The 24775-nt window shown below is 60.1% G+C and overlaps 10 protein-coding genes across 10 annotated transcripts; 5 read left to right on the top strand and 5 right to left on the bottom strand.

The window, feature by feature from the left end:
- Positions 1-313: 313 nt before the first annotated feature.
- On the bottom strand, positions 314-2411 carry A1Q1_06191 (cytoplasm protein; the record flags this gene model as incomplete). The annotated part of the gene is made up of 3 exons (XM_014321400.1): positions 314-730; positions 774-2225; positions 2289-2411. 3 exons carry the CDS (start codon positions 2409-2411, stop codon positions 314-316), a joined length of 1992 nt encoding a protein of 663 aa, XP_014176875.1.
- A 2520-nt stretch (positions 2412-4931) lies between these two features.
- A1Q1_06190 (uncharacterized protein) lies at positions 4932-5569 on the bottom strand (the record flags this gene model as incomplete). Its single annotated transcript, XM_014321399.1, has 2 exons — positions 4932-4943; positions 4994-5569. The coding sequence occupies 2 exons, from the start codon at positions 5567-5569 to the stop codon at positions 4932-4934; spliced, it is 588 nt and encodes a 195-aa protein (XP_014176874.1).
- Positions 5570-7952: 2383 nt separating this feature from the next.
- Positions 7953-8513, top strand: A1Q1_06189 (uncharacterized protein; the record flags this gene model as incomplete). Its single annotated transcript, XM_014321398.1, has 1 exon — positions 7953-8513. One exon carries the CDS (start codon positions 7953-7955, stop codon positions 8511-8513), a length of 561 nt encoding a protein of 186 aa, XP_014176873.1.
- Positions 8514-8973: 460 nt separating this feature from the next.
- Positions 8974-10323, bottom strand: A1Q1_06188 (uncharacterized protein; the record flags this gene model as incomplete). The annotated part of the gene is made up of 4 exons (XM_014321397.1): positions 8974-9238; positions 9276-9670; positions 9738-10135; positions 10182-10323. 4 exons carry the CDS (start codon positions 10321-10323, stop codon positions 8974-8976), a joined length of 1200 nt encoding a protein of 399 aa, XP_014176872.1.
- A 531-nt stretch (positions 10324-10854) lies between these two features.
- A1Q1_06187 (ER to golgi family transport-related protein) lies at positions 10855-12562 on the top strand (the record flags this gene model as incomplete). Its single annotated transcript, XM_014321396.1, has 3 exons — positions 10855-11485; positions 11545-12038; positions 12188-12562. 3 exons carry the CDS (start codon positions 10855-10857, stop codon positions 12560-12562), a joined length of 1500 nt encoding a protein of 499 aa, XP_014176871.1.
- Positions 12563-12844: 282 nt separating this feature from the next.
- On the bottom strand, positions 12845-14028 carry A1Q1_06186 (inorganic phosphate transporter pho88; the record flags this gene model as incomplete). The annotated part of the gene is made up of 5 exons (XM_014321395.1): positions 12845-12911; positions 13014-13234; positions 13289-13486; positions 13649-13758; positions 13980-14028. The coding sequence occupies 5 exons, from the start codon at positions 14026-14028 to the stop codon at positions 12845-12847; spliced, it is 645 nt and encodes a 214-aa protein (XP_014176870.1).
- A 494-nt stretch (positions 14029-14522) lies between these two features.
- On the top strand, positions 14523-15857 carry A1Q1_06185 (uncharacterized protein; the record flags this gene model as incomplete). Its single annotated transcript, XM_014321394.1, has 3 exons — positions 14523-14793; positions 15314-15513; positions 15759-15857. 3 exons carry the CDS (start codon positions 14523-14525, stop codon positions 15855-15857), a joined length of 570 nt encoding a protein of 189 aa, XP_014176869.1.
- Positions 15858-16628: 771 nt separating this feature from the next.
- A1Q1_06184 (uncharacterized protein) lies at positions 16629-17867 on the bottom strand (the record flags this gene model as incomplete). Its single annotated transcript, XM_014321393.1, has 6 exons — positions 16629-16796; positions 16854-16904; positions 16947-17219; positions 17262-17501; positions 17597-17652; positions 17711-17867. 6 exons carry the CDS (start codon positions 17865-17867, stop codon positions 16629-16631), a joined length of 945 nt encoding a protein of 314 aa, XP_014176868.1.
- A 2250-nt stretch (positions 17868-20117) lies between these two features.
- On the top strand, positions 20118-22883 carry A1Q1_06183 (uncharacterized protein; the record flags this gene model as incomplete). Its single annotated transcript, XM_014321392.1, has 3 exons — positions 20118-20384; positions 20450-21655; positions 21711-22883. The coding sequence occupies 3 exons, from the start codon at positions 20118-20120 to the stop codon at positions 22881-22883; spliced, it is 2646 nt and encodes an 881-aa protein (XP_014176867.1).
- An 81-nt stretch (positions 22884-22964) lies between these two features.
- A1Q1_06182 (uncharacterized protein) lies at positions 22965-24517 on the top strand (the record flags this gene model as incomplete). Its single annotated transcript, XM_014321391.1, has 3 exons — positions 22965-23483; positions 23569-24208; positions 24249-24517. 3 exons carry the CDS (start codon positions 22965-22967, stop codon positions 24515-24517), a joined length of 1428 nt encoding a protein of 475 aa, XP_014176866.1.
- Positions 24518-24775: the final 258 nt, after the last annotated feature.

Here is a 24775-nt window from a genome sequence, read left to right as displayed (position 1 = left end):
AGCTCGGGTGAGAGCCGCGCGGAGGTTAGGAATATACCAAGCTTACTTCGGATTGGCTTGAGTGAAGAATATCGAAGTCGAGATGATGGGCGGCGCCGTTGACAAAAGGAAGAGGGATGATGAAAGACAGGGCAATTAAATCGTGTTTTTTATGTATTTGACTTCAAGACTTCTATCTGTTGCTGCCTTCAGATTATGTTAGTCATACAATTTCTTAATCGATACAAATAATCTGAAGGGGGAGGAGCAGCGAGTGAGATGCTCTCGACGTGCTACGCGTCTGTAACCACGAGCACCGGCATCAACACTTCTTTTACTTCTTGTTCTTCTTGCTGCTCCTGCCCGACTGGCCGGTCTGGCCAGTCTGGACGGACGCCTTGTCATCCTGGGCGGGCTCGATCGGGCCAACGACCTGCTCATCGTTGTCGTCAACAGGGACGGGGCCCGGAGCAGTGACGAGGTCGTCGCCCTTGACATTGGACTGCGAACCCGTGTCCGCAGCCTGGCGGGCGTTGTCGTGCTCGGTGTACGCCGGAGTGTCTTCGGCTCCGGCGTTACCCGTGCTCGTGGTCACCGCAGTGACTCGCTGCTCCCCGCTGTTGTCATATCCCTCACCAGTGGTGCTGTCCTGGCGAGCCGGGCCGGCGGGGGCGCCACCCGCGGATCTTGAGTGGCTGCCGGTGTTGGAACCCTGGTCCTCGTTGAAACGGCCCTTGTCCTTCTTCTCAAGCTGGACGTTAGTTTACATTCGTCTCAGCGAGTTCCAAACTTACAGCGTAGCCGTTGGGGCCAACCTCGACCTGGCTGCCCTGGGGGTTCGAGTAGGCGGGAACCTCCTCCTGGTTGTCTTCGTGGGTGTGGTCGTGCTGGCGACCATCCTCGTCCTCGTAGAGGTCGTCGTCGTAGTCGTCCTCGTCCTCCTCGACAGACGAACCCTCCTCAGAGTCCTCGTCCTCATCGGACTGGTATCCGACGCTGCGGACGGCCTGGGCGATGGGTCCGTCGCGCTCCATCTGCTCGGAGGCGACGAGGTAGCGGGCGACGAGCATGCGAAGGTCGTTCCAAACCTCCATCATCTCCTCGTGAGAGCGAGCACGGAAGGTGTAAGCCTCGTTGCCACCGAAGAGCTTGCCGCCAGGAGTCTTGCCGAAGGCCGAAGTGCCGTCCTTGCGGGCCTCGATGTGGAACTTGTGAGACTTGGCAGTAGAAGCAGACGAAGGAGGACCGAGAGTGCAAGCAGGAAGGAACAGAGACCAGATGGGGGCAGCGCACTGGTTGGGGTCAGACGACGAGTACTCGTGCAGGAAACCGGCAGGAGTGAGGACGTAGAATCCCTCCTTGTACGACTTGGTGAAGCGCTTCTTGCGCTCGAGGAGACCGGCGTGGACGGCGGTGACCGAGGGGTCGTTGCGGCCAGGGTAGTCGATGGCGTCGGGGTTGCGGAGAGGAGTCTCGGGGTCGAGGAGGTGGTCCGAACGGGCGGCGAAGGCGATCCACTCGCGGTCGGGCATGAGCTGGGCCATGTTGACACCGAGCTGGCGCCACGACTCCTGGACGGAGACGGACATGCGGGCCTGCCACTCGTCAAAGGTGGCCCAGGCCGACTGGATCGAGCGGACAATACCCTCCTCGAAGTGGGCCGAGTTCTGCTGCATGATGACGATCGACTTCTGGAGAAGGTTCTCCTCGTGGACCTGCTTCTGGAGCTGCTTGTTGACCTGAACGTTGACGGCGTAGGGGTCCTCCTTGGCGTGCACCTGCATGGGGGTGTGGTTGACGGTGCCGATCGCCTTGGCGAGGTCGGCAATCATCTTGGTCGAGAGCTCACGCTCGCGAGCGACAGAGGCAGCGAGCTTGCCGGTGTCGTTCTGGACGTTCTTGATGTGAGCCTTGATCTCGGTGCGGAGCTTCTGGAGGTGCTGGACGATCGAGGACTCGATGGTACGAGCGAGCGATGCGTGCGAGTCGGCGATGACGCGGGTCTTGTCACGGATGGTGTAGAAGACATCCTGCATGCCGCCCTCACCGAGGAACTGGTTTCCGGGGCGGAAAGGAACCTGGATGACGGAGCCAAGCTTCGTGAGCTCCTTCGAGGTGTTGGACTCGATGTCGGCAACACCCTCGAAGTATGAGATGAGCATCTTGACAATCATCTTCCACGCCGTGAAGCGCTCGATGAGAATGTCGGAGGGCTTGAGCTCATGGGCGGCGGTGTTCTTCTTGATCTGGAGACGTTGTCAGCGATTGTGTTCCGAGTTTTGGCAGCGAGTAGCTCCAAAAATACGTACCAGAGACTGAGCACGAGAAACCGAGGTCCCACGCGAGAGGTGGGAACCCCGCGAGGTGGACCTCGACAGGGTCTCAAAGTGAGAATTGGAGTGGTGGGAGTGGTGGGAGGAGGCGACAGACATGATTGTTTGCCTCTAAACTTGAACAGGAAGATCGGAGGTTAACGTTTCGTTGTTGATGCACTGTCGGGTGTATGGAGAGTGATGGAGACGAGGGGACTTGGGACGATGACGAGCGGCTATATTTAAAGAATGGGGAGGGAGAGAAGACTGCAGAAGGACGAGGGGTCGCAGCCGAGAGGTGGGTTGAAGTGGAGAGGCCAAAGGCGGGGTGGATGGAGGGGGAAGGAGGGGTATGAGGGAAGGGGCAGTGACGATTCAAAAACGACGTCGTCATGACACCTTGATCGTGCATCCTTGTCCTGGCCTGGGGCCGGGGGCACGGCAACGTTGATTGGACGTCGTCGCGCGGAGTCGGTCCTCTCGATCTTGTCCCTCTCTCTCCTTCTTGGCCCTCGTGCTCTGCTGCAGGAGATGGATGCCTGCCTGCCTGCCTGCCTGCCTGGTCGCTCGCGGTCTCGCTGTTTGCTGTTTGCTGGACCTGGTCCAAAAGTCCCTGGGCGCTGCACCTGCTCCATTCCAACTATGGCTCGTCTCGCATTGCGCATTCAATGGGCGGCGAGTGATGACGTCTGTGAAGCCTCATTAACGGGATCAAACCCATTACTGACGTCACCAACCTGCCCATTTTGGGTTTTAGTCTGTCCCACGAATCCTTTGCTGAGAACCCGACTCCTGCTTTGCCAGACTCTCCTGACTGCCTGACTGCCTGACCTGACAGACCTCGGCGCGCTACGCCGAGCGCTGCGTACAAGTCCGGTCGAGGTCAGGCCATGCACCTGGCAGACTCACCGGCCTACACCAAGGATCGGCAGATGTGCAGGGGTCGAGGCAGGGTACCAACCGGATAACCGGCTCCCAGAGCCAGGGTCCGGTCATTGTCATCATCATGGTCCTCGCGTCCTCGCCGCATGCTCGATGCTGACTGGTTGTTCACTGTTCGCTGCCCGCCTTCCTCTCTCGGCGCAGTCATGTACGCGCTCGAGCTCGCCGCGAGCTCCAGGACACCGCCGCGCGCGCTAGGTACAACAAACAGCGACACCCTTTCCGTCATTCACGCATTTTCACGCTGTCCTGACGCATCAACCTTCCTTCTTCTCCAATGTTGGCCGAGTGCTTCTGCCGATCGCGAACAATTCAGACTTGGACAGGAAAGAACCCTCCTTGCGCTCTGCATCATTGGCCGCGACACTGCACATGTTGCACCGCTCTACCCATCCTGCCCACCTCATCTCGGACCGCTCCGAGCACCAGCACGTCTTGCCCGGCTCCTAATCCGACACGCTACGGCCAAAGGAGTTCAGGAGTGTCTATGCTGATCTTAGTGGCGGTTTGCACCTGCGAAACCTCGCGGCTACATATGAAGGAAGTAGAGCCTGTGTCACTTCCGTGACGCGCACGAGGAAGACACACGATTCGTGGCGAGGAAGACACTTCTGCCAACAACACGCCAGCCTCAAGTCATGGGTGGCAGTAGGGCTAGTAGGGCGCACCCCAGCCTCACCGGTTCCGTCCGTGCTCACCAATTCCTCGGCCGCCTTCCTCGCCTCCCGGCGCTCCTACTCATGCCTTCCTCACTGACTTCATAAGCACTCACTCCTCCCTAACCCGACTGTACCAGTTATCTCAACCTCAAGCTCTCCAAGCCCACCATTTCCACCTCTGTCGCTCCTTCATCAACAGCCACCACCATGGCCGAAGCCGCCCTCGAATCCGTCGCCAAAGCCCTCACGGTCCGCGCAAACGCGACCGACTCCCAGATCACGCGCGTCCTCGCGTCCATTGCGTCGGCCCTGCTCGGTTTCATTGTGGCCTTCATTGGCCTGGGATTCTTCAAGACGGGCGGCGTCGCGCCCCGTCATCGTCTGACGCAGCCGCAAAAGCGTTAATGGCGGACGAGCCGGTAGTCGCCACCCGCTTCACCCTCGGTTCAATCTGTGTTATGACCGTGTGGCCATGGCCCGAATCTCGGTCCCTTGTCCTCGTGTTCGCCTCCAATCTCCCGGTTATCTCCGTTCCATCATCCAGCAATCAACGCAGTCTCGGTATCGGTCTCCAATCCGGCAGCGCATTCCTTGTATCATGTTCCACCAATTGTTGTGACGGCCCAGTGTCGTGCACTCCAGGCCTTCAGTCTCTGTCGCCGCAGCGTCGTAAGCGTCGAAATCTGGGCGGTCCCTGCACCATCGAAGCATGGACCTAGCGCTCTCCGCCGACGGCGCACTGACAGTCCAGACGTCCCTTCCCCACACCCCACACTCCCACATTCTTTCCAGTAAACCAGATTCCAAGTTGTCCTCCGGATCAGTCATTAGCCCGTGATGTATATGTACCCTCAGTTACCCAAGTGTGTATTCCAGTTGAGCCGATCGCCCAGATCCTCCAAACTCTGCCAGAGGTATCCCACAATGTGCTCGTGTATCATGTGATGAAAGAAATGACATGCTTCTGCATCTCGTCAGCCGACCTTCTCTCCAGCTGCCAGCTCATACTCACAAACAAAATGGAAACTCTATGATCGCCTCAACCAAACCTCTAGTCGACCAGTGTCGAGTCTAGAAGTTCTTCCCCCTCCGGACACGCACCGGTCCGTCCGCCTTCTCGACCACCTCGCCATTAACGACAAACTCGACCTTGCCGATCCGTCCCTCCTCCTTAACCACAGCAGCCATGGCGGGGAGGAGCTTCTCCCAGTCCTTGTACTCCTCGTTGTCGGCGGCGAGCACCCGGGGTACGCGGGAGGGACAGATACTCGCTCCAGCGGGCTCCTTGTCGAGCAGCTGGCGCAGGGTGCGGACCAGGAGCTCGCGGAGCGTCTCGTCGACCTCGGCGAGCTCGAGGGGCGAGACGGCGCGAAGGGCACGAAGGCGCGACTTCTGCACCGCACGCCGGCGCGCAGTCTTGCCCTTCGCTCCCGTAGCGGGGGCGGAGCCGGGGACAGACCGCGCCGGGTTCAGAGCACTCTTGACCGCTTTCGTGATCGGCGTCTCGTCGGCGCCTCCCTTGGGCGACTTGGTGATCGAGTTCTTCAGAGGAGTGCCCTTCGGCGTGCCCTTGGGCGTACCCTTGGGGGTCGACTTGGGAGTTGCCTTCGTACGCTTAGGAGCGGGCGAGCCAAGGGACTCAGACGCAGCACGCGAGCCGGCACGGGTGGTGACCATGATCGTTTGTTTACGTGAAGAGTGTTGGAGTGATGGGGAAGGAGGTGCGCTTTGCTTCGGAGCGCTTCTGTGTTGAGGTCGAGAAGAGTACAGGCGATGTCACTCGGACAGTCGAACGGGGGATAAGGTAATACAAACAAAAGTTGGTAGAGTGAAGGCCGAAGTGAAGGAAGGCGCGTCGAAGCGATGGTTTGATACTGGCAATCGCAGTCCGCTCTAGAAAAATTCGAGCCCGCCGTTTGCCGGTGTTCAGAAATTCAGAAATTTCTAATGACCGGCGGGTGATAAGATGGTCAGGCACGCTCTATTCACCGCCATACGAAGCTTCTCATTACGATTTACAGCCAGACCCATACTCACCGATTAGAAGCCGATTAGAGTCTGGAACAACGCCAGTCAGTCAGGCACAGGAGCGCGCTTCACTTCTTTCGTGCATATCGTGATGGCTTTGTGCCCGCGTCGTTGCGAAGTGTGCGACGCTCAAACGTCTCATGTAACTCGCCGCTCAGGTCTGATGTCTGATTCATGTCTGACTCACAGCCAAGAATCAAACGACGACCAGAGGAGATCCCGGGGCGGTGCCAAGACCAAGGAGAGCTGTGTGATCTCCGGGATCTCATTGTCCACTAAGGGCAGAAGGGGAAGGGCCTGGGTCAAGCATACCGCTCTCCTAGCTCTCCTTGCTCTCCTTGCTCTCCTGCATGCTGCAGGCCAGAACAGCGGTAAGGGGCCCAGACGGGGCTTGGTGGCTTCTGCCCTTCTGTCACCGCCCATCTCGGCACAGCGGCGTCCTTTGTTATCTCTTCTTGGGCTCACACCGCAGAGGTTGCACAGCTGATGCTGACGTCCACTTACTCAGCTTAAACCACGTACTCACCGCTCACCGATGCGCACGCCTTGCAGCGGGTCACAGGACCAGAGCATCAGAGACAGCATCGCACGCCCGCACCACGCTTCGCGCTCGGTGCGCGCTCACATGCCTCCCCAACGCTAGACGTCCGAGCGTACACCGCCGCCAACCCTTGGGTCGTGCACACCGTGCGCTGCGCGCCCCGCCTATCGTGCTCTCTCTCTCTCGCTGCCGCTCTGCCGCCCTGCCGCTCTGCCGAGCACAGCACATCGTGATTACCATGCCTACTCTCGCCTGCTCTCTGGCAGGCCTTGCGCCCAGCAGGCCAGGAGGTGCACACGCCTTGCGTGCTGGCTTTCCGTCCTCGACATGCGCACATGCGCACACTCTTGCTTCATACTCTTGACGCCCTCTCACCTGTCGACGATAACCTGACGCCCCGACAGTGCGTGCAGTGCGTACAGTGCAGCGGTACAGTGCCAAGCCGACCCCTCGCCAGGACCGACAGGAGCGCGACAGGAGCACGAAAGGAGCACAACAGGAGTACAGCGCGATCCGAGGACAGTGTACGAAAGGCGTCGCAGTGGACTGTCGGCGCACATCGTCGGTCGTAACATACCTCACACCGACATCACTCCGACAGCCCAGCATCCCAACGACCCGACACCTCAGCGCCCTCCTCAGTATATATCCCGCGCCTGTCGAGCCCGGCATTGCTTGTTGATTCCATTCGCCTGTGCCTCCCCCCTTACCCCCGCCTGTGCGCTTCTGTCTATCGCTGTCGACACTGGACATTGCCTCCCTCGACTGACTCGACTCGACGTCGTCTCCGATAAGACCCGCGACGACTGAAAGACCCAACAGAGCAATGGCGGCGATGAACATGTGGACCCGCCTGCTCGCCGCTTTCCTCTTCCTCGCACTGGTGCAGACGGTTGACGCGGCCCGCCTCACTACAACGAATAGAGTGAGTCTTCCTTCCCCACTGTGGCCAACTCGCTTCCTACGACTCGTGCTTCTCGCATTCTCGCACAGTGTCGCACAATGTCACATTTCCGGACCGGTCGGGCCGTGGCCTGGCCAGAGATCTGACTCGTGCCGGCCATCGTGCCTCGGCACTGCGCCGTGGTTCGTCCCCATTCCCCGAAACATCTGCGGTAGCTGCAGCACCCGTCTCCATCTGGCCATCTGCGAGCTAGCCAGCTACCTCGTGCGAAGTGAAGAGCTAACCACCCCAGGCGGGCCAGACCTACATCGAGGGCCGGTTCACGAACAAGGGCGGCGGCAAGTTCACCACGATCCTGACAACGCTGCTGCCCGGCGAGACGGCGCCGAACTGGAAGCCGACCGACACGCCGACGCAGACTGCGAGGGAGGCGCCGGCTGGGACGTGAGTACCACTCAAGCAGGCGATGAGTTTTGGGTCATGTGCTGTGTGCGATGAGTGCGTATGGGACTGGCAAGGGTACCACTGTGCGAGTGCGAGTGTGCAAGGTGTGTGCGAGGTGTGCGTGAGCGTGTGTGTGTGCGAGCATGATCGCCCTGCCTGTGCGAGTGTCACTGCACCTCACATTGAGCCCGACTCTCTATCGCCGAACCCCAGCTCATCGCTCCTCATCGCCATGCCAAAGCGTGCTATCGGCGATCTGGTGGAGAGGTGGGGTGGGGTGTCGCCAAGACGCTGGATGGGTAGCGGAGGGCGCCGCACCGATCGCACCGATCAGGCGTATCAGACCTACCCAGAAGTACCCGGCAGCTCAGGAGTCAGGAGAGCTGCACCGCTCTGTCGCACAGAGGTACAGTGGTGTCGCGCATTATCTTGCGTCGAAGCGCCCGCGGTCCGCGCTGCTTACTTGCCTTATGCGTGACTCCTCCCTTCTACCCCCTGGCAATATGGGAACGAGGCGCGCCCAGATCCGCCCTTGCGTGCGATCTGCCCTGCTTGCCTGCTTCGTCGTACCTGCGCTCGGATCTCCGTCTCGCGTACCTCACCTTCCATCAACCACACCCCCTTCCCTCTCCACTCGCGGTCTACCGGAATCTACCCCGGCCGACGGAGCAGACTACATTTCAGACTCAGCTTTCCTGCTCTAGAAGCAGCACAGCTAACATTCAGTATCCAGGCCGCCGGCGACTACTTCTCCGACGCGAGGGAGCACGCTGCCGAGATCCGCGTCGCGCAGGCGCAGTATATGCGCGACCATGGGGCTTCTTCGCGCAATCAGCCCGCTCTGGTTTCCCTCCTCGCCGTCGCCGTCGCCGCCTTCGGCTTCTACCATCTCCATTGACACTCACGTTCCCTGCCTTCTGCTCCATCTCGTTTTCTCTTCAGACCATACAGTTCCTTCGGCCGTCGGCCCGCGCATTCACCATTCCCGCCACCCAAACGTCAAGACACAGTCAGTCGTCAGGTCAGCCTATACCCGCACAGCGTTCACAAAAGTTAGTAGATTCCCAACGGAGCACCGAAAAGTGCTGTAGATAGCCGCTGTAACTCTCTAAGATGTAGTATCATGGAATCAGATTGGGTATGTCGTTGCTGGTGTCAGACACGTCACTCGTCCTGCACGTCGAGAGCACGCTCGAGCTCCTCGTCCTCGTCCTCCCACCACCCGCCGCCTCCACCCTCATCGTCTGTCAGCTCATCAGCGCCGCCCATGACGTATCGCCCTCCGGGACCGTCGCCCTGCGCCCCTTCCTCCGAGGAACGGGGTTTCGGCGCCCCCTTTGGCGGCTTCTCGGGGTAGCTCCGCAGCGGCCAGCTCCACCCGTCGCTAGCGGGAGGAACAACGAAAGGAAACAGGAGTGTTGAGAGGGGGCTGGTTGTTAGCTCATGGAAGGCCGCGTATAGCTTACTATCCGCCCGGCCCGACGTTGAAGAACATCTGCAGGTTACGCTTTGCGCCATAGTCGTACGGGTTCAGATATATCAGACCGTCTTTCTTCGCCTTCTTGCGCAGGTAGTCGTTGTCGTGTCCCTCGATCGAGGTCTCGCCCTGCGACACCATGTACATGTGCCACCCTGCTAGGACGGGCACAGCGAGTCCGATAGCGCAGCACAGAACATATGTCAGCGTGAACGCGACCTTGGGCGTGACTTTGGCAGGGTACTGGATGATCAGCTCAAATCTAACGCGCGATAAGCTCACAGGCAACTTCCAGTCTAGGGTGGCCCAGAAGTAGTCGTAGCCAAGCGCAACGACGAACCACGCCCCAAGCGAGAGCCACGCCATGAAGAGCACGAAGTGGCGCTGGTTGTGCAGCCCGACGCAGCCGTTGATCCCTGCTGTCAGCTCATGATCCAATAGACAGGCTCACAAGGACAGTGGTGATCCATAAGGAGCACGCAGCGCTTGCATACTGAGCAGTGGTGGGTGCGCTGCCGTTAGCTCCTGCTTCGAGTTCAGCGAAGTAGCTCACTGGAGGCTTGGGGCCGTTACATTTCCGACACCGCCGAACGCGGCGCCGTCCTCCGAACGCGTTCCCGCTCACTGCCGTCCCTCTCGTGCGCTTAAAGCCCCATTGCTCTGGCGCGAGCCAGCTGCTGGGGTCGTTGCCGAGGAAGCGCTCCTCCTTCTCGGATTGCGGCAAGGGGTACCCAGACGGCACATGCGTCGCGAGCCAATACTGGCCGTACATGTTGAGCGGCACGAGGGCGTAGAACGGAAGCATGGCTATCGTCGCGAGCCATGACAGGTCACGGGTCACGACGTCGACTGGGGTGTCAGTGAAAGTTAACTACGGGAAGTTATCCTAGCTTACAGAAGGCGAATCCGCCGAGGACGGTTAGAATCCAGGCGAGGCCGATGAAGACTGGCCCCGCCGCGCCGGTCAGGCGGTCCGCGGCGTGCTCAAGCCGCTTGAAGCAGCGTATCACCAACGCCGACGGGCCGCGGGGAGGCATCTGGTGTTGTTGACAAAGTGACGAGTATCACGAGGAAGACGTGTGGAGATGGCAGAGGGCGGTGGAGGTCCAAGGCCGCCAGGGTCAACTTTGCCAGGGTGCACGCGCTAGCTCCTAATGGTCATCCTGTCCAAGCTAATCAGCTCCTAATTGGAAGCGTGCTGGATTCAATTGGAAGCCTTGTCATGTCGTAATGTCCAAAGCCAAGATGAGTGCCAGGCACGGCCACCTCGAATCTTGACACCGCAGCAGCCTGGCGGGCATCCACGACGAGCACTCCTGGCTATGGGTGGGATTACACCAGCCCGACCAGCGACCATCTATTTCCACGTCGTCCGCTTCCACCATCACTTGCCTCCTGCATACACTTTGCACGCCACACCAAAACGGCCTCTCACCTCCTTCGAGTTACGCGCTTAACGATTGGCCGCCCGTCTCATCTTTGCACAACCTGCACGCCCTGCACGACTGACGACCGGCCGACGACCGACGACCCACCACGACGGAGCGCACCGAGAACCAGTTGAGGCCATGAGCGGCACCGAGAACGGGAGCAGCGGGGCGGGGCGGGCGAGCTCTGAGCTTCCCGGCGTGCTGAGTCCGCCGAGTGTGGCGAGCCCTATCCCGCGCTCATCGACGGACTCGGCGCGCGAGAGCGAGAGCGTGGAGGCCCAGCTGGAGCGCGTGAAGGCCGAGAAGGAGCACCTGAACCACCAGTACCGCTCTCTCCTCTCGAAGCTGACCGCGATGCGGCAGTCGCTAGGCGACAAGCTGAAGGAGGACGCCGAGGAGCTCGACCGGCGAGAGCTGCAGATCTCGGAGCTCGAGGAGGAGAAGGAGAAGCTCACCTCCCGAGTAAAGGAGCTCGAGGCTGAGGCCGAGGAACGCGCCGAGCAGGGCCAGAACGATGATCTCATGGGCCTCACGGACGAAATGCGGGAGCTCCGCGGCGAGATCGAGAAGCTCAGAGCCGAGAAGGAGGAGTGGGAGCAGGAGTGCAGCCAGGAGCGCGCGCGGAGAGAGCAGCTCGAAGACGACATACGCGGGTTCGAGATTGCACAGCGCGAAGCCCGCTCCGAGGCCGACAAGGCGATTAAGGATTGCCAGGCGGAGAGGGAGCGCGCGGCGAACCTCCAGGAGGTCCTCGAGGAGTTCCAGCAGGGTGAGTGAACCTCGAATATGGCAGCTACGCTTGGCTTGACGCAGAAGCTGACAACCCAGCGAAGGACTCGGAGCTGAAGCAGGCGACGTCGGAACTCGAATCGCAGCTGAAACTCGCCGCAACCCAGTTGAGCGAGTACAAGCTTCGTGCAGCGAACGCCGAGTCATCGCTGTCACAAGCGACGACGAACGCGACCAAGTCGTCTGCGCTCGAGAAGGAGCTGAAGGACAAGAATGCCCTGATCGCGAAGCTGCGACACGACGCGGTCGTGAACAACGAGCACCTGACGGAAGCCCTGCGCCGACTCCGCAAGTCGACGTCGGACGTGAACGTCGACCGCCGCCTGGTCACGAATGTGCTGTTAAGTTTCCTGACGACGTCACGCGCCGACTCGAAGCGCTTCGAGATGCTCCAGCTCCTCTCGACTATCCTGTGCTGGGACGACGGGGAGAGGGAAAAGGCCGGATTGCAACGACAGGCCAAGCGGCCGCAGCAGAGGAGGAAGAGTAGCTCCAAGGAGGCGACGAGTCCGATCGACGAGGAGATGAATGAGGTGAGTTGGCGGCGAGTGGGCGTAATGAAGCGAGCGGGGTGCGATGCAGGGCCGAGCTTGATGTCGAGCACCGGTCGGGCGTAGACAGAGTGGATGAGGCGCTTGCCGCATCCAGCTTACATGGTGTTTTCCAACAGCTGACAACGCAGTCCTTCTCGAACCTCTTCGTCGAGTTCCTTTTGAAAGAAGCGACACAGGGACAGGAAGACCACCTGCCCACATCTCCGCAATCGCGGCTCATGTCGCCCGGCGCCTCGTCCTCTGCGCTCTCACCGCCAGCCTCCGGTGCCGCGACGCCAGTGGGCTATTCCCGGTCGAGGGCGCTGTCCAACTCGTCCTCGGCGAGCGGGACGCCAGCCACCAGCGGCTCGTTCTCCATCTTTGGTACTGGGGGAGGACAAGGACAGGGAGGAGGAAGTGGACTAGGCCTCTTCAGAGGAAACAGCAACCAGAGCCTCGACCAGATGGTCCGGCCCCAGGGGCAGCGGAAGCCGTCACAGGGCCTCATGGAGGTTATGAAGTAGCGTTATCCGGCCTCTTACCATCCTAGCCCCCGCTCCTCACCCAGCCCCGGACCTAGTCCTTCCCCCATCTCTGACGCCGACGCTCACACTGACGCCGACTCCTAGTCCGAGGGCCCGCGCATATGCATAGTTAGTATTAGCACCACATTTAGGAGAACATTCGAGATGCATTCTATAGGTAGTAGTGAAAACTAGTGATAACGGCTCGTCCGGGCAGGGTATAGGCGCACAGGCTGCGTCGGCTCGGTCATGCTCGCCGACGACGACACTTCGCCACTCCTCTCACCATCCTCGCGCTTCCTCTCGCGCACTCTCGCTCTTCTCCGTCGCTTTTTGTGTTGTGCAGATGCTAGTAGTTAAGGCTAGCAATCAATCTGAGACCCAAATTGTCCGTGCTGGCAGTGCACTTTCCGTTCGTACACTGCCGCACCCAGCGTCGTTCCACGCTTACTCGGACTTCTTGGACTTGGAGGAGACGGGCTTCTCGGCAGCCTTGATCGAGGCGGCGTCGGTCTGGGGACCGGCCTGGGCACCAGTCAGCTGCTCCATGAGGCCAGGGGCGGCCTTGAAGGGACGAGCGAGAGGGCCGTCGGCCTTCTTGTTCCAGAGGTGGAGCTTGGTCTCGTTGGCCTCAAGGACAGCCTTAAGGGTGGTGATCGACTGGACGAAGAGCTGCGGGTTAGCTTGCCCACGGTACCCTAGCTACTCTGCCCCGGCGTAACTCACAGGAGGGATGTAGCCCATGTAGAGGTGGAGGAAGCCCATGAAGGCCATACCGGTGAAGAGGCCCTTCATGGCCTTGGAGGTCTCGGCGAGGTCGTAGTCACGGACAGTGGTCGTGACAAGCTCGTCCTTCGAGTCGGGCTGCATGGGCGACTTGGGCTGAACGTACTTGATGACGGTCAGGTCGTTCTTCTTGCGGATCTGGCTGTCAGCTGCGCATCCGGAATGCCTTGAGCTGCGAGCGTGACGTTGACTGGCGTGCGACCGACGCTGATCACCTCGTGGAATGTTCCAGCCCGATGGTGATTCGGCGTGCACACGCAGCCGGCAGCAGTCACAGCGGCGAGCTTTAGTTGTACTCACCTGAGTCATGACATAGTAGTAGATCAGGATCGAGAGCGCCTGGGCACCGAGGTAGAAGCAACGGAGGTAGAAAACAGTCTGGGGGTCCTCGGTAGGCAGACGACGGGCGACTGTAATGTTAGCTCATGGATGCCAACTGGGAGCTGAAAGGTGGCTGCGCGAGATGCATGGATCAGGCTCCCAGCCTACGCTGGCGTCTCGTGTTGAGCGGCGTCGCCGTTGGCAGAAAAGGACGGCACACAGCTGATCGGACGACCAAGTGTGAGTTGTGACGCGCGTCGCGGTGCGTGGAGAGGTGGCGTGGAAGGCCGAGGAAGGCAGTCGTACTCACTCTGCATAGCACCGAGGGAGACGGCGAGGTTGGTGATGGCGGGGTTCATGGCGACGACGGCAAAGGAGTGTGGTGACGGAGGTGGAAGAAGGATGAGTGGAAGGAAAGATTAGTATGGGATGGAAGTTGAAAGATGAGCACAGGCTGCTGGCTGGCACGGCGCATGCATGTGCGGCCTGCAGATGCCGGCCACCGGTCAGTGTCGACGCACCACTAAGCTCTGCGATAGCGCTGCCCAAGTCCGGCCCCGCGACCTGACCTCAGGGACAGATGTCGCCGGCCACGTTGAAGTCGTGATACGGTGGTGCCTTTCTTGCGGGGAAAGTGCCACACTCAAAAACGCCGGGGGCCGGTCGGCAGCCAGCGTCTCGGAAGAGAATGGACCTGGGTGAGCAAGGGGAGCCGCATGCAGCCTACGGTGGGAGGAGGGAAGGGGGAGACATGAGCTCGCGGATGGTTGGCTGTGAGAGGGAGCCGTTCGGTTGATTCGCTTGAGTTGTTCCCTTCCTGCACATCTACCAAAACCTACGACCTACGACCACCATGTTCCGCCCCCAAGTTGCTCGTTCTGCTCGTACCCTTGGTCGTCGTGCCAACTCGACGACCGCCCAGCAGGCCCAGCAGAAGGCCCAGCAGGCTGCTCAGGACGCCAAGCAGGCTGCCGGAGACGTCGCTGCCAAGGCTAAGGACGCCCTCAACTCGCCCAAGGCCCAGGAGGTCTCCCAGAAGGCCAACGAGCTCTTCGAGTCTGGCGCCCAGGCCGTCCGCAAGGTCACCGGCCCCATCGGCGACAAGGTCGGCAACGCCCTCGGCTGTGAGTATGAATCGACTGCATGCAGGACGCGCAAAAGAAGTCATGGACGAAGGAGACAGGTTCGGATTTCTCGGCTCGGCAGTATCATCGTGCCTACCTTCCTGCCAACTATGGAACGTAGGAGAAACCAACACCGAGGTCGCCGGCACACGACAGCCACCACCTCTGCGCGCAATCTCGTCGACGAAACGATGCACTGCATCGGCGCATTTTCCCGGCACTTGTTATGCTTGGAGGCATGCAGCAGAGCGACCGCGGCATCTCAGACATTGCGAGCGCCACAACTTTTGGCGATCTGCACTGTCGGGCATGCCACTGCCTGCCACTCGCGGGCATGACGTTCGGCATGCCTTGGATAGGCTCGGCGGGGTCTGCACTTGAATCTCGTCTGTCACTTTCGACATTTCTCGACCTGTGCGATGGGAGCTGTTGTCCGAGAGATCCGCCCCTTGTCCCGTCCTTCCGTTCGAAGCGATCTGCATGCAGCTGAAGAAGCTAGTGATAGGAGCTAACCCCACAGCCTACAAGCAGCCCCTCCAGTACAACTGGCAGGTGTTCAAGTCGCTGGTCAAGCAGGTCTACCAGGCCGAGAAGCTCGCTCCCCCCACCCACCTCTCGCAGTGGACCTCGGCCTACTCTGAGATCTTCCACAAGGCCGCGTCCAAGCAGTGGTGGAGCCAGGTTCTGTCGAGCGGATCGTGGGCCAAGCTCGCTGTTGGTGTGAGTAAACTTGAGCGAGCGGGCGTGAATGCGAGCGGGCACAGTTGAGGGATGAGGCGAGAGCAGCATGGGACCGTGATGGGACCGATGGGCTCGCAGATCAAGCTTCTGTGATGTCTGTCGATCCCCATTGCTCTCGCACACACCCCAGTGGCTGCCACTCTTGTCCGAGACCTCCAGTCGCCCCGCTCCTCGCCACGCAAAGCTTGCGGCGACACCTTTGCCATCACAGCTAACATGAACAGGGCCTCGAGGCGTACGGTCTCTACAAGATCGGCGAGATCCTCGGCCGCCGCCACCTGATCGGCTACAACGTCCCGGCCAACGCTGTCGGCCAGCACTAAATACATCATCATCTTAGACGTTTGTAATAAAAAGAGCAAAGAGCTTGGGCAAATGGCAGAGCCGACACTGGGCCGACACTAGAGAGCCGAGCCGGAGCAATGCATATCTGCGGGCGTAGCATCGATAGCGGAGTGAGCAGTGCCGTGTGCGAGCTATGAGGATCTAGGCCCCATGGACAGTGAAGGACAGATGGGATATGAGATGAGGGTGAACGTTAGAGCGTTGCGGGGATAGAGGGGCGTATCGCTCTGATGCTGGGCGAGCAGGCGCGCTGCTCATCGCGGAGTGCACGCGGCGCAGACTGTGTCGTTCAAGGCATCCACAGTTAAAGCACCTCCACGCACATCTGCAGTGATATCGAAGCCGCAGGGCTAGCTACTGGTCGGAGACATGACCATGTTCGACCGAGCTCCGACAGACGTCGGACTTTGAGGCACGCAGTTGTCGTGGGAAATGAATATCAGGCGCGTGTGATCGCGTGTGAGTGTGGCGTCATCATTACTTACCTTTCATCTAAGCTGGTTTGTGTCAATTGTCTCAGAGAGATCCAGTGGGCTCGCATCGGGGTCAGTCCAGCGTTGTGGCAAGAGCAGAGTTGCAAGAGCTTCTTATACATCAACACGAGACCAACACCAATACGAGACTAGAAGGGGCATCATCTTTCTAAACGGGACTGTATACGCAGGAAAACTCAAGACGCAGAGTGGTAGGACGAGCGGGTATAGTTGAGCATAGGACACAAGTTGGGGTTAGAAAGGGGGAGGGGGAGCCTAGTCATCCTCGTCAGACGAGGCGACGAGCTTCCGCCGCTTCGGCGCCGCCTTGGTACTTCCCTTCGACGAACCCTTCGAGCTCGGCTTGCCCTTCGAAGCAGGCTTCTCGCTGCCCTTGGACGAGGGCGCCTTACCCTTCGAAGCAGGCTTGCTCTTCTTCGCGGGCTGGGGTGTTAGCTAGACTCCCGGACCTACAAGCTGTTGGCAGAGGAAAGGACGTACCTTTTCGTCCTCGTCGCTGTCCGGGTCGTCCTTGGCGCGCTTCGATGCCTTCTTCGGCTATCTGTCAGCTCTAGTCCTATGCGAACAGCTTACCTTGACGTCCTCCTCAGAGCTCGCGTCAGAGTCCGACTCCTTCATCGACTTCCTTCCCGCGGCGGCGCGCTTGCTCCGGGGCTGGTTGTCAGCTGCGACGCAAGGTTGAGAGCTCACCCTAGCCTCGACCTTGGACTTCTTCCCCTTCTTCTTCTTCTTGGGGCTGTCGGCGCTCGAGTCTGAGAATTCTGTTTCGGGCTCAGAGGGAGACATCTCGCCCTCGCTCTCCTCCTCAGAAAGCTCGGCCTCGGACTCGTCCGATTCATAGTCGTCCTTTTTCTGTCGTCAGCTGTGTGACTGGGCGGAAGAGCTCACCTTGCCCTTCTTGGCCGGGGCCTTCTTGGCTGGCGTCTTCTTAGGAGCAGCCTTGGCTTTAGGAGGCGCCTTCTCCTTCTTGGCGGCGGGAGACTTGGACGTCGCCTTCTTTCCCTTTGCGGGCTTCTCGTCGTCTTCCTCGCCCTCACCCTCCGAGGCGCTCCAGCCCTCGTCGCGCGGCTTGGCAGTCTCCGGGACGTCCTCCTCCTCAACCTGGCCCTTCTCGAACGCGGTGCGGAACTGAGGTCAGCTTATGGAGAGTAAATATAGCGAACCTTGTCCTGGTACTCCTTCCTGATGATGTCAGCTTTGATCGGCTACCCGACTAAACTCACGGCAGGTCTTCGTAGCCATCCACCTCGGTCGGGTCGTCGAACTCCTCCTTCAGGTGCTTAAACTGCAGCGGCGTCACACCTGTCTGTCAGCTCGCCACGGGTCCCTCAGCTTACATCCCCAGTGTCGCCACTTGAAGGAGCCGTTGCCCATGATCTCGACCCAGGTACCGACACGGAAGTCACCCTTCTGGATCTTGGTACCCTTGCACCACTTGTTGCCGTTGCAGCCGGCGCGCGCTGTCGGCGAGACTTCAAGGCGGTAGACGGGCATGTCGTCTTGCTTAAGCTAGTCTGAGTGATGATGATGTTCAAGGAGGGAAGGCAACAGAGAGGCGCGCGAAACAAGGAAAGCGGCTGAGGATGAGTAGACTGGTGGAGGTCGCAGCTGTTGCATCATAGCCAGTTTAGGCCTGGGGGCGCGTCCTGGATAAATGATGATTAGATGACTCATTATTATTGTTGACTGTGGGGTCTGCGGCACGAGCGGCGCGCACGGAATTTTGGAATGATTCGAATACCGCGATTGTCACGGACTCAAATGCTGTCCTGTCTCACTTTCGCGTGCGAGAGAGCGCCCTCGTACCGTCCTCTTGCCACTATGCTTGGTTGCCCGCACCCGCGCACCCAGCTGATGGTGACGACCTCATGAGGAAAGGATGACGACATAACGAAGGCAGCTGTTAAGCATGTCAAGCTGACATTTACCCCTTCTGAGATCATTCACCTGCCTTTGAGATCTCCGCGGCAAAGGGAGAACAGTGAGCCAGGCTAGGAGTGTTCTGCATGTTCTGGAGCCGGGAAAGACCAAGAGGCGTTGACGATCCAGTCTACCTTGCCTAGCTTTGATCATCCTCGGCGCCCACGGAGGTCAGGCGAGCGGGGTCACAGGCGCCTACGCCCTTGGGGTCCTTTGGTCATCCCGAACGGTCCGAACCCTCCGGAGAGGACGGCGTGGGCTAAGCGAAGTCCGCACTGCGCAGGAACCAGGCGGCGCGCGTTACGATGAGGGCGCCTTTGGGCCTGGGGGGGGGGGGGTCACGAGAGTCTCATGCTTCAACTTTATTACCCCAGCAAATGCAGCCAAGGCGCTTCAGTCAGTCTAACGCAGACTAAATGCACTAATAACGCTATTTGCGCTACGGAGGCCGGACAAGGCTAGCCAGACCCAGAACGGCAGTGCGGCAAACTGCGGCAGAAGGAAGGGCGATCTTGCGAACTTGTTCCACGCATACACATGCAGTTAGTAGCTCGGTGTCACAGACGGACGTGGAGAGACCATGATCACGGCCACGCCAAGCAACTGCGCCGGACGAGAGTCTCATGCTTCAACTTTATTACCCCAGCAAATGCAGCCAAGGCGCTTCAGTCAGTCTAACGCAGACTAAATGCACTAATAACGCTATTTGCGCTACGGAGGCCGGACAAGGCTAGCCAGACCCAGAACGGCAGTGCGGCAAACTGCGGCAGAAGGAAGGGCGATCTTGCGAACTTGTTCCACGCATACACATGCAGTTAGTAGCTCGGTGTCACAGACGGACGTGGAGAGACCATGATCACGGCCACGCCAAGCAACTGCGCCGGCTATGTACATGCGAGACCAGGCGGTATCAAGTGTTGTAGATACGAAACGCAGGCAGTGAGGCGGCGATACGATCGATACGAGAGGCAGTGATCGGCGGTCGAGCGTCTGTGACGAGATTGGCTGGGGCCTGTGCCGCGCAGCTGCATGGAGGCTGTGGACGAACGCGGGATCAGCGGCGAGACCGGCGAGATCGGGCTGTGGACCAAGGAGACGATAGGCCGTACGCCTCAGGGTCTCCGATGCAGGGCGATGTAGGGCCGTAGGGGAATGGCGAGATTGCGAGGGACGCAACTCTGAGACTGTAAACAACGTCGGAGCGTCAAGTGATCATGCAAGCTTTGCTGCGGTGCTTCAGAAGCATCCCCGGTTTCCGGTCGACCTCGTGCGCAGACATGCGGTCGTGACAGATGTCAATTGTGGAACACCTGTCGTCTGACCCGTCTGACCGCCTGACTGACAGCACGGTCGTTCGAGCGTGACCATCTCCCCGGGCCGACCCACGGCAGGAAGCGGCAGGCGGCCAGCGGTATCCAGGCTCGCTAAGCAGCACTAAAGTTGCTGATCGGGGCTCGCCGAGCCATGAATAGTCGCCTCCTACACGTGCGAGATGATTTGACAGGACAAGTCGACGCACCAGATATATCCTGTTCTCCTGGATCCCCTGCTCCTGGCTCTCTCAATGCTCCTGAACCTGAACCTACCCGTCGATTGACCCGGCCACGGCACCGCTTGTACACACTCTGCACTCAGGCTTGCCACTTTGGTCCTTTGAGATCGTAACGTCTGGTTCGTGCTCGGTCAAGAACAACAACAACACTCCCTTATCCATTCCTTTTGCATTTCGCTTTTGCTACCTCTCCCTTGTGTCATTCCTAGTCGTCGAAAGCAAACGTCTCGGACCCACGGACCCTCGCCAGGTTCCTGTCTTGACACACCAACATGTCTGACCACGACCCCGGCCACCAGAACACTTCCAAAAGATCGGAGCGCGAGGGCGAGGGCAACCGCGAGGGACAACGCCGCCCGAGCGCCAGTGCCAGCGCCAGCGCCGGTCCGTCGAATGTCACGTCACCAGCACTCCATGCCCATGCCCATGCACGCCAGTCGCCAGTCATGCTCCCGCGGACCAACTCGTCGGGCGATACACCCCGCCGCGTTGGCCTCAACCTTGGACTCGGGCGGCCCCGGGGTCCTAGCGCAGGCTTTGTGAGTACCTGCAGTTGTGTAGTCCAACCACGGACCAGCCATGTCAGACATGGCGCCTGGGTCAGATCACGAGGGACGAACGGACGGGCGATCCACTTTCTGTCACAATGGACCCGTCTATCAGCTTTCGCAGCGCTCCCTCTCGATCCGGCCCCCACACGGCGCCAGGCGCAACAGCCGCGACCCCCGCCGCCGCTCTTCCGCACCCGACGTCACACTCCAACAATCTGACCCAGTCTCCCCACCGCCGTGCACTAGCCGGTATGCGTGAGAGACCTGCCGACAGAGTGATGGGCGCGAAGGCTCCAAGGTTGCGAGGGCACAATCTTCATGCGTCTACGAGGAGCACGCCCGCTGACACTTTTCCACAGCGTATTTATTCCGGCACACCGCATTCCAACACTCCCGCATCCCCCAACCCACCCGCTATGCCGATTCCTCCAAGGCGGTCGTCCGTCTCGAGTACCGACGACGGCTACGACTCGGATTCGGGCACGACGCCCCGCACGACCAACTACTTTCCGCACACCTCTGGCTCGCAGCGCCCCCCTATCGACGGTCGCCGAACGAGTGACGCTGCGCAACAGCCAACTGTTCCTTCCTCTCCTCACCAGGGTGCTTCCCAACCAGGCTCCTCCGTCCACGGTCGTCGCTCTCGCGTCAACTTAGCACCTTCCGGCCAAGCGCAGCCCGGCTTATCTCGTTCCGGCTCCCGCGCTCGCATTCCTCCACTCGGCATGACGAAGGGCGATCAAGAAGACGACGAAGTCGTCGTGATCGACCGCGGCGAGGATCTGATCCGCCGTCGACTCAAGGAAAGGAAGCGCGCCAAGCGCGAACGTGAACGTCGTCTGGCTGCTGAAGCGGAGGCGGCGGAAGACGAGGAGGACGTGCAGGCCAGCGCACCCCCCTCGGCTACTACAGCTGCCACCGATTCGTCCGGCCCCTATTTCACTGGCTCGTCGTCTCTCCCTCAACGCTCGAGCGCAACCAGCCCTGTCCGTGGCCACCGCTCAGTTTCAGTTTCACGCGCTCGTGCGTCCAGTAGTGCACGCCACCACACTACACACGTCCCCAGCCGGTCCGGGAGTATCAGCAGCGATGTCGGTGCGGCTGACCGCCCGACGTCATCCTTGGCCCCCGGTGGCGATGAGGACGACATGGAGGAGGACGGTGACCACGAGGAGGACGAGGGCGAGGAAGCCGCCCAGCGTAGTGATGATGACGATGAGGACGAGGACGGTAGCGGTGGCGATGAAGAGGGCGTCACCGTCAAGGATCGCCAGGACGTGAGTTCCAAACCCCAGCTGACAGAACTGACCACAGGCCATCAACATCGAGCACCCCTTCGGTCTGCCCATTTGGAAGCCTGCGCTGTACCGCAAATCGCGATCCGTCACGAGGAACGCCGAGTCTGCGCTGCACTCGATCCCCTCGGCTGCTGCGGAGCGTCACCTGCTCGTCGGCAACCTGTTATGGGTCGTCTTGTTCGGCTGGTGGCTCGCCCTGATATGTGCCAATGTTGCCCTGATCGTGACGGCAGCCGAGTTCCTCGTCGGAGGGCGTGGAGGCTACGGCAGGACTATTCGCGGCTTGGCCTGGTACATTGGCTGGCCGTTCGGAAAGTACGTCGAGGGCGAGGGCGCTCCAGAGGACATGTCTAGCGATGACGACGCTTCGCACCATGACGAGGAGTCTGCTCCCCTGGGTACCGACCCGTCCGTCCACAGTAACAACTTCAACTACGGCAGCACGTTGTCGACTGACCCGGTCCACCCTCGTGCCTTCTCGATGTCTACCAACTCGACGGCAACCGTGCGCCCGGGTGACTCGCAGTCGCTCGAGTCGCTTCCTGATGAGCCGCACACCCCGCCTACCCGGTCTCGCACCAATGTTGTCTCGTTTGCGGCCAGTGCGAAGAACGGCAACCCCTCGCCGCCCGAGGGAACGCCTCTGCTGTCTGCCAGGACGGGCCAGCCCTGTTCTCGTCGTGGTGTCCGCCGCCGAGCGCGTCTCGTTGGCTCCATGGCTTACTGGCCACTGTTCTTCTTCGTCCTTGCGCCCGTCATGCTGGTGGTTTGCCTCATCTGTTGGTGTCTGGTCATCACAATCCCGATGGCCAAGCTCACCTGGGAGCTCATCTACTTGCTCTGGACTCGTCCTCTCGAGATTAACTTCTGTCCGGCTCCGAAGGTTCCCGTCCAGGCCCCTGTCGAACGGGACGAGGAGGGCGAGGTCATTGACAATGGCGGCCATCGCGTTGTTCTGAAGCGCGCTCGCCTCCACGCGGGTCAGATCGCGCCTACCGAAGGGCCCACCTCGACCGTGCTCCTGTGTACCTACCGTGCTGTTGGTCTGCAATACTACAAGTACACGGTCGGCGGAGTCAACATCATGTTTATCAACCTGCTGCCGCTGGTGTTCTTCACGATCATTGACGGCATGCTGATCCTGCCGTGGGTTGAACACATGCACGAGAAGGGCAAGCACGTTCCCTAGTTTGTCGATTTCATCTCGTCGCCCGCCCTGATCTTCACGCTCGGTCTCGCCTCTGTCATTCCCCTGTCGTACTTCATCGGCATGGCTGTCGCCTCGATCTCTGCCCAGAGTTCCATCGGAATGGGTGCCGTCATCAACGCCACTTTCGGTTCCATCATCGAGATCGTGCTGTACGCCATCGCCTTGACTCAGGGCAAGGGCCGCCTCGTCGAAGGTTCCATCGTTGGCTCGCTCCTCGCTGGTGTGCTCCTGATGCCGGGCATGTCCATGATCTCGGGTGCCTTTAAGCGCAAGACCCAGAAGTTCAACGCTAAGAGCGCTGGTGTCACGTCCACCATGCTGATCATGGCGATCATTGGCACGCTGACCCCGACCATGTTCTACCAGACGTACGGATCTTTCCAGATCCACTGCGAAGGATGCGCCGAGCCCGACAACGGGAACAAGACGACGTCGGCTGCTCCCAACCTGGCCAAGCCATTCGACAAGTCCTGGGAGTGCGATCGGTGCTACTATACTCACCCGGAGCCGACGACGGACCCCTTCTACCAGTCCCAGGTCAAGACCCTCATGTACGCCTGCGCGTTCATCCTGCTTCTCGTGAGTTGTCCCCTCTGTACGATGAACTGACGTCCAGTCGTATCTCATTGGTCTCTGGTTCTCCCTCCGCACGCACGCCTCTCAGATCTGGCAAAACCCTCAGCAGGTCATGGTCAAGGAGGACCTTCCTCACCAGCACCGCGCTGCTCTGGCGCGCATCACTCCTGCTGCGGTCATGAACCCCATCCTGCCTGTCAGCAAGCCGCCTTCCATCAAAGACCGCCGCACGTCGGACGCTCGCCCCACCCCTTCTCCGCGCCGTGGCAACCTCTCGCCCCGCTCGCTGTCGCCACACGCCACACCGACTCCTGCCAACCCCTTCCCGTCTCAGCAGTTCCACCAGCCGCCGCCGCCGCCATCTTCGCTTCAGCCCCATGGTCAGCACACCCAGCACAACCAGCATGACCCGCACCAGAACCAACAGCCGGTTGATGTCTCTGCCGAGAACGGCTTCCCGCCCAGAACTGGCTACACTCCGTTCCTGCAGTCTATTCAGCAAAAGTCGGGTGGCATGATTGACAATATGCCGCCGCTTCCGGCTACGCTGACCAGCGAGGACGTCCGCACTGCTCTGCACACGCTCGCGACCGTTACTGCCCTGCATGACCGCAAGAAGCCTGAGGAGGAAGAGGAGTCGCATGGTGGCCATGAGGCGCCGTCCTGGACCCGTTTCACGAGTGCCGCCGTCCTGCTCGCCTGTACTCTTCTCTACGCCGGTATTGCCGGTGAGTTATCACACCCGGTCACATATTTAACTGACAACAGAAATCCTGGTCGACGTCGTTGATGTTGTCCTGAAGGGCAGCGGTGTCGACGAGAAGTTCCTCGGCCTGACGCTGTTCGCGCTCGTGCCCAACACGACCGAGTTTATGAACGCCATCTCGTTCGCGATGAACGGCAACATCTCGCTCAGTATGGAGATCGGTTCGGCGTATGCCCTGCAGGTCTGTTTGCTCCAGATCCCCGCCATGGTTGCCTTTAGTGCGGTGTACAACCCGTCCAAGGTGGGCGACGACGTTGATACCTTCACGTAAGTTAGCTGAAAGGAGCTTGAACTGACAACAGGCTGATCTTCCCTCGCTGGGACGTCATCGCGATCATCCTCGCTATCTTCCTGCTGACGTACACGTACATCGAGGCGCGGTCCAACTACCACCGTGGCTCGATGCTCGTGCTCGCGTACATTGTGCTCGTGCTCGGCTTCTACTTTGCACCTGCGCCGGTCGATTCTCCCGACCCGAGCGTCGTTGTCGGCCACGACTCGATCGAGGGCTTCGCGATGTCGGCGTCTG

This window comes from Trichosporon asahii (genome assembly GCF_000293215.1).
Source record: "Trichosporon asahii var. asahii CBS 2479 unplaced genomic scaffold scaffold00075, whole genome shotgun sequence".
Taxonomy (NCBI): Eukaryota; Fungi; Basidiomycota; class Tremellomycetes; order Trichosporonales; family Trichosporonaceae; genus Trichosporon; species Trichosporon asahii.
Note: the sequence above shows the minus strand (reverse complement) of the source record. Positions and strands in the feature narration are given on the sequence as shown.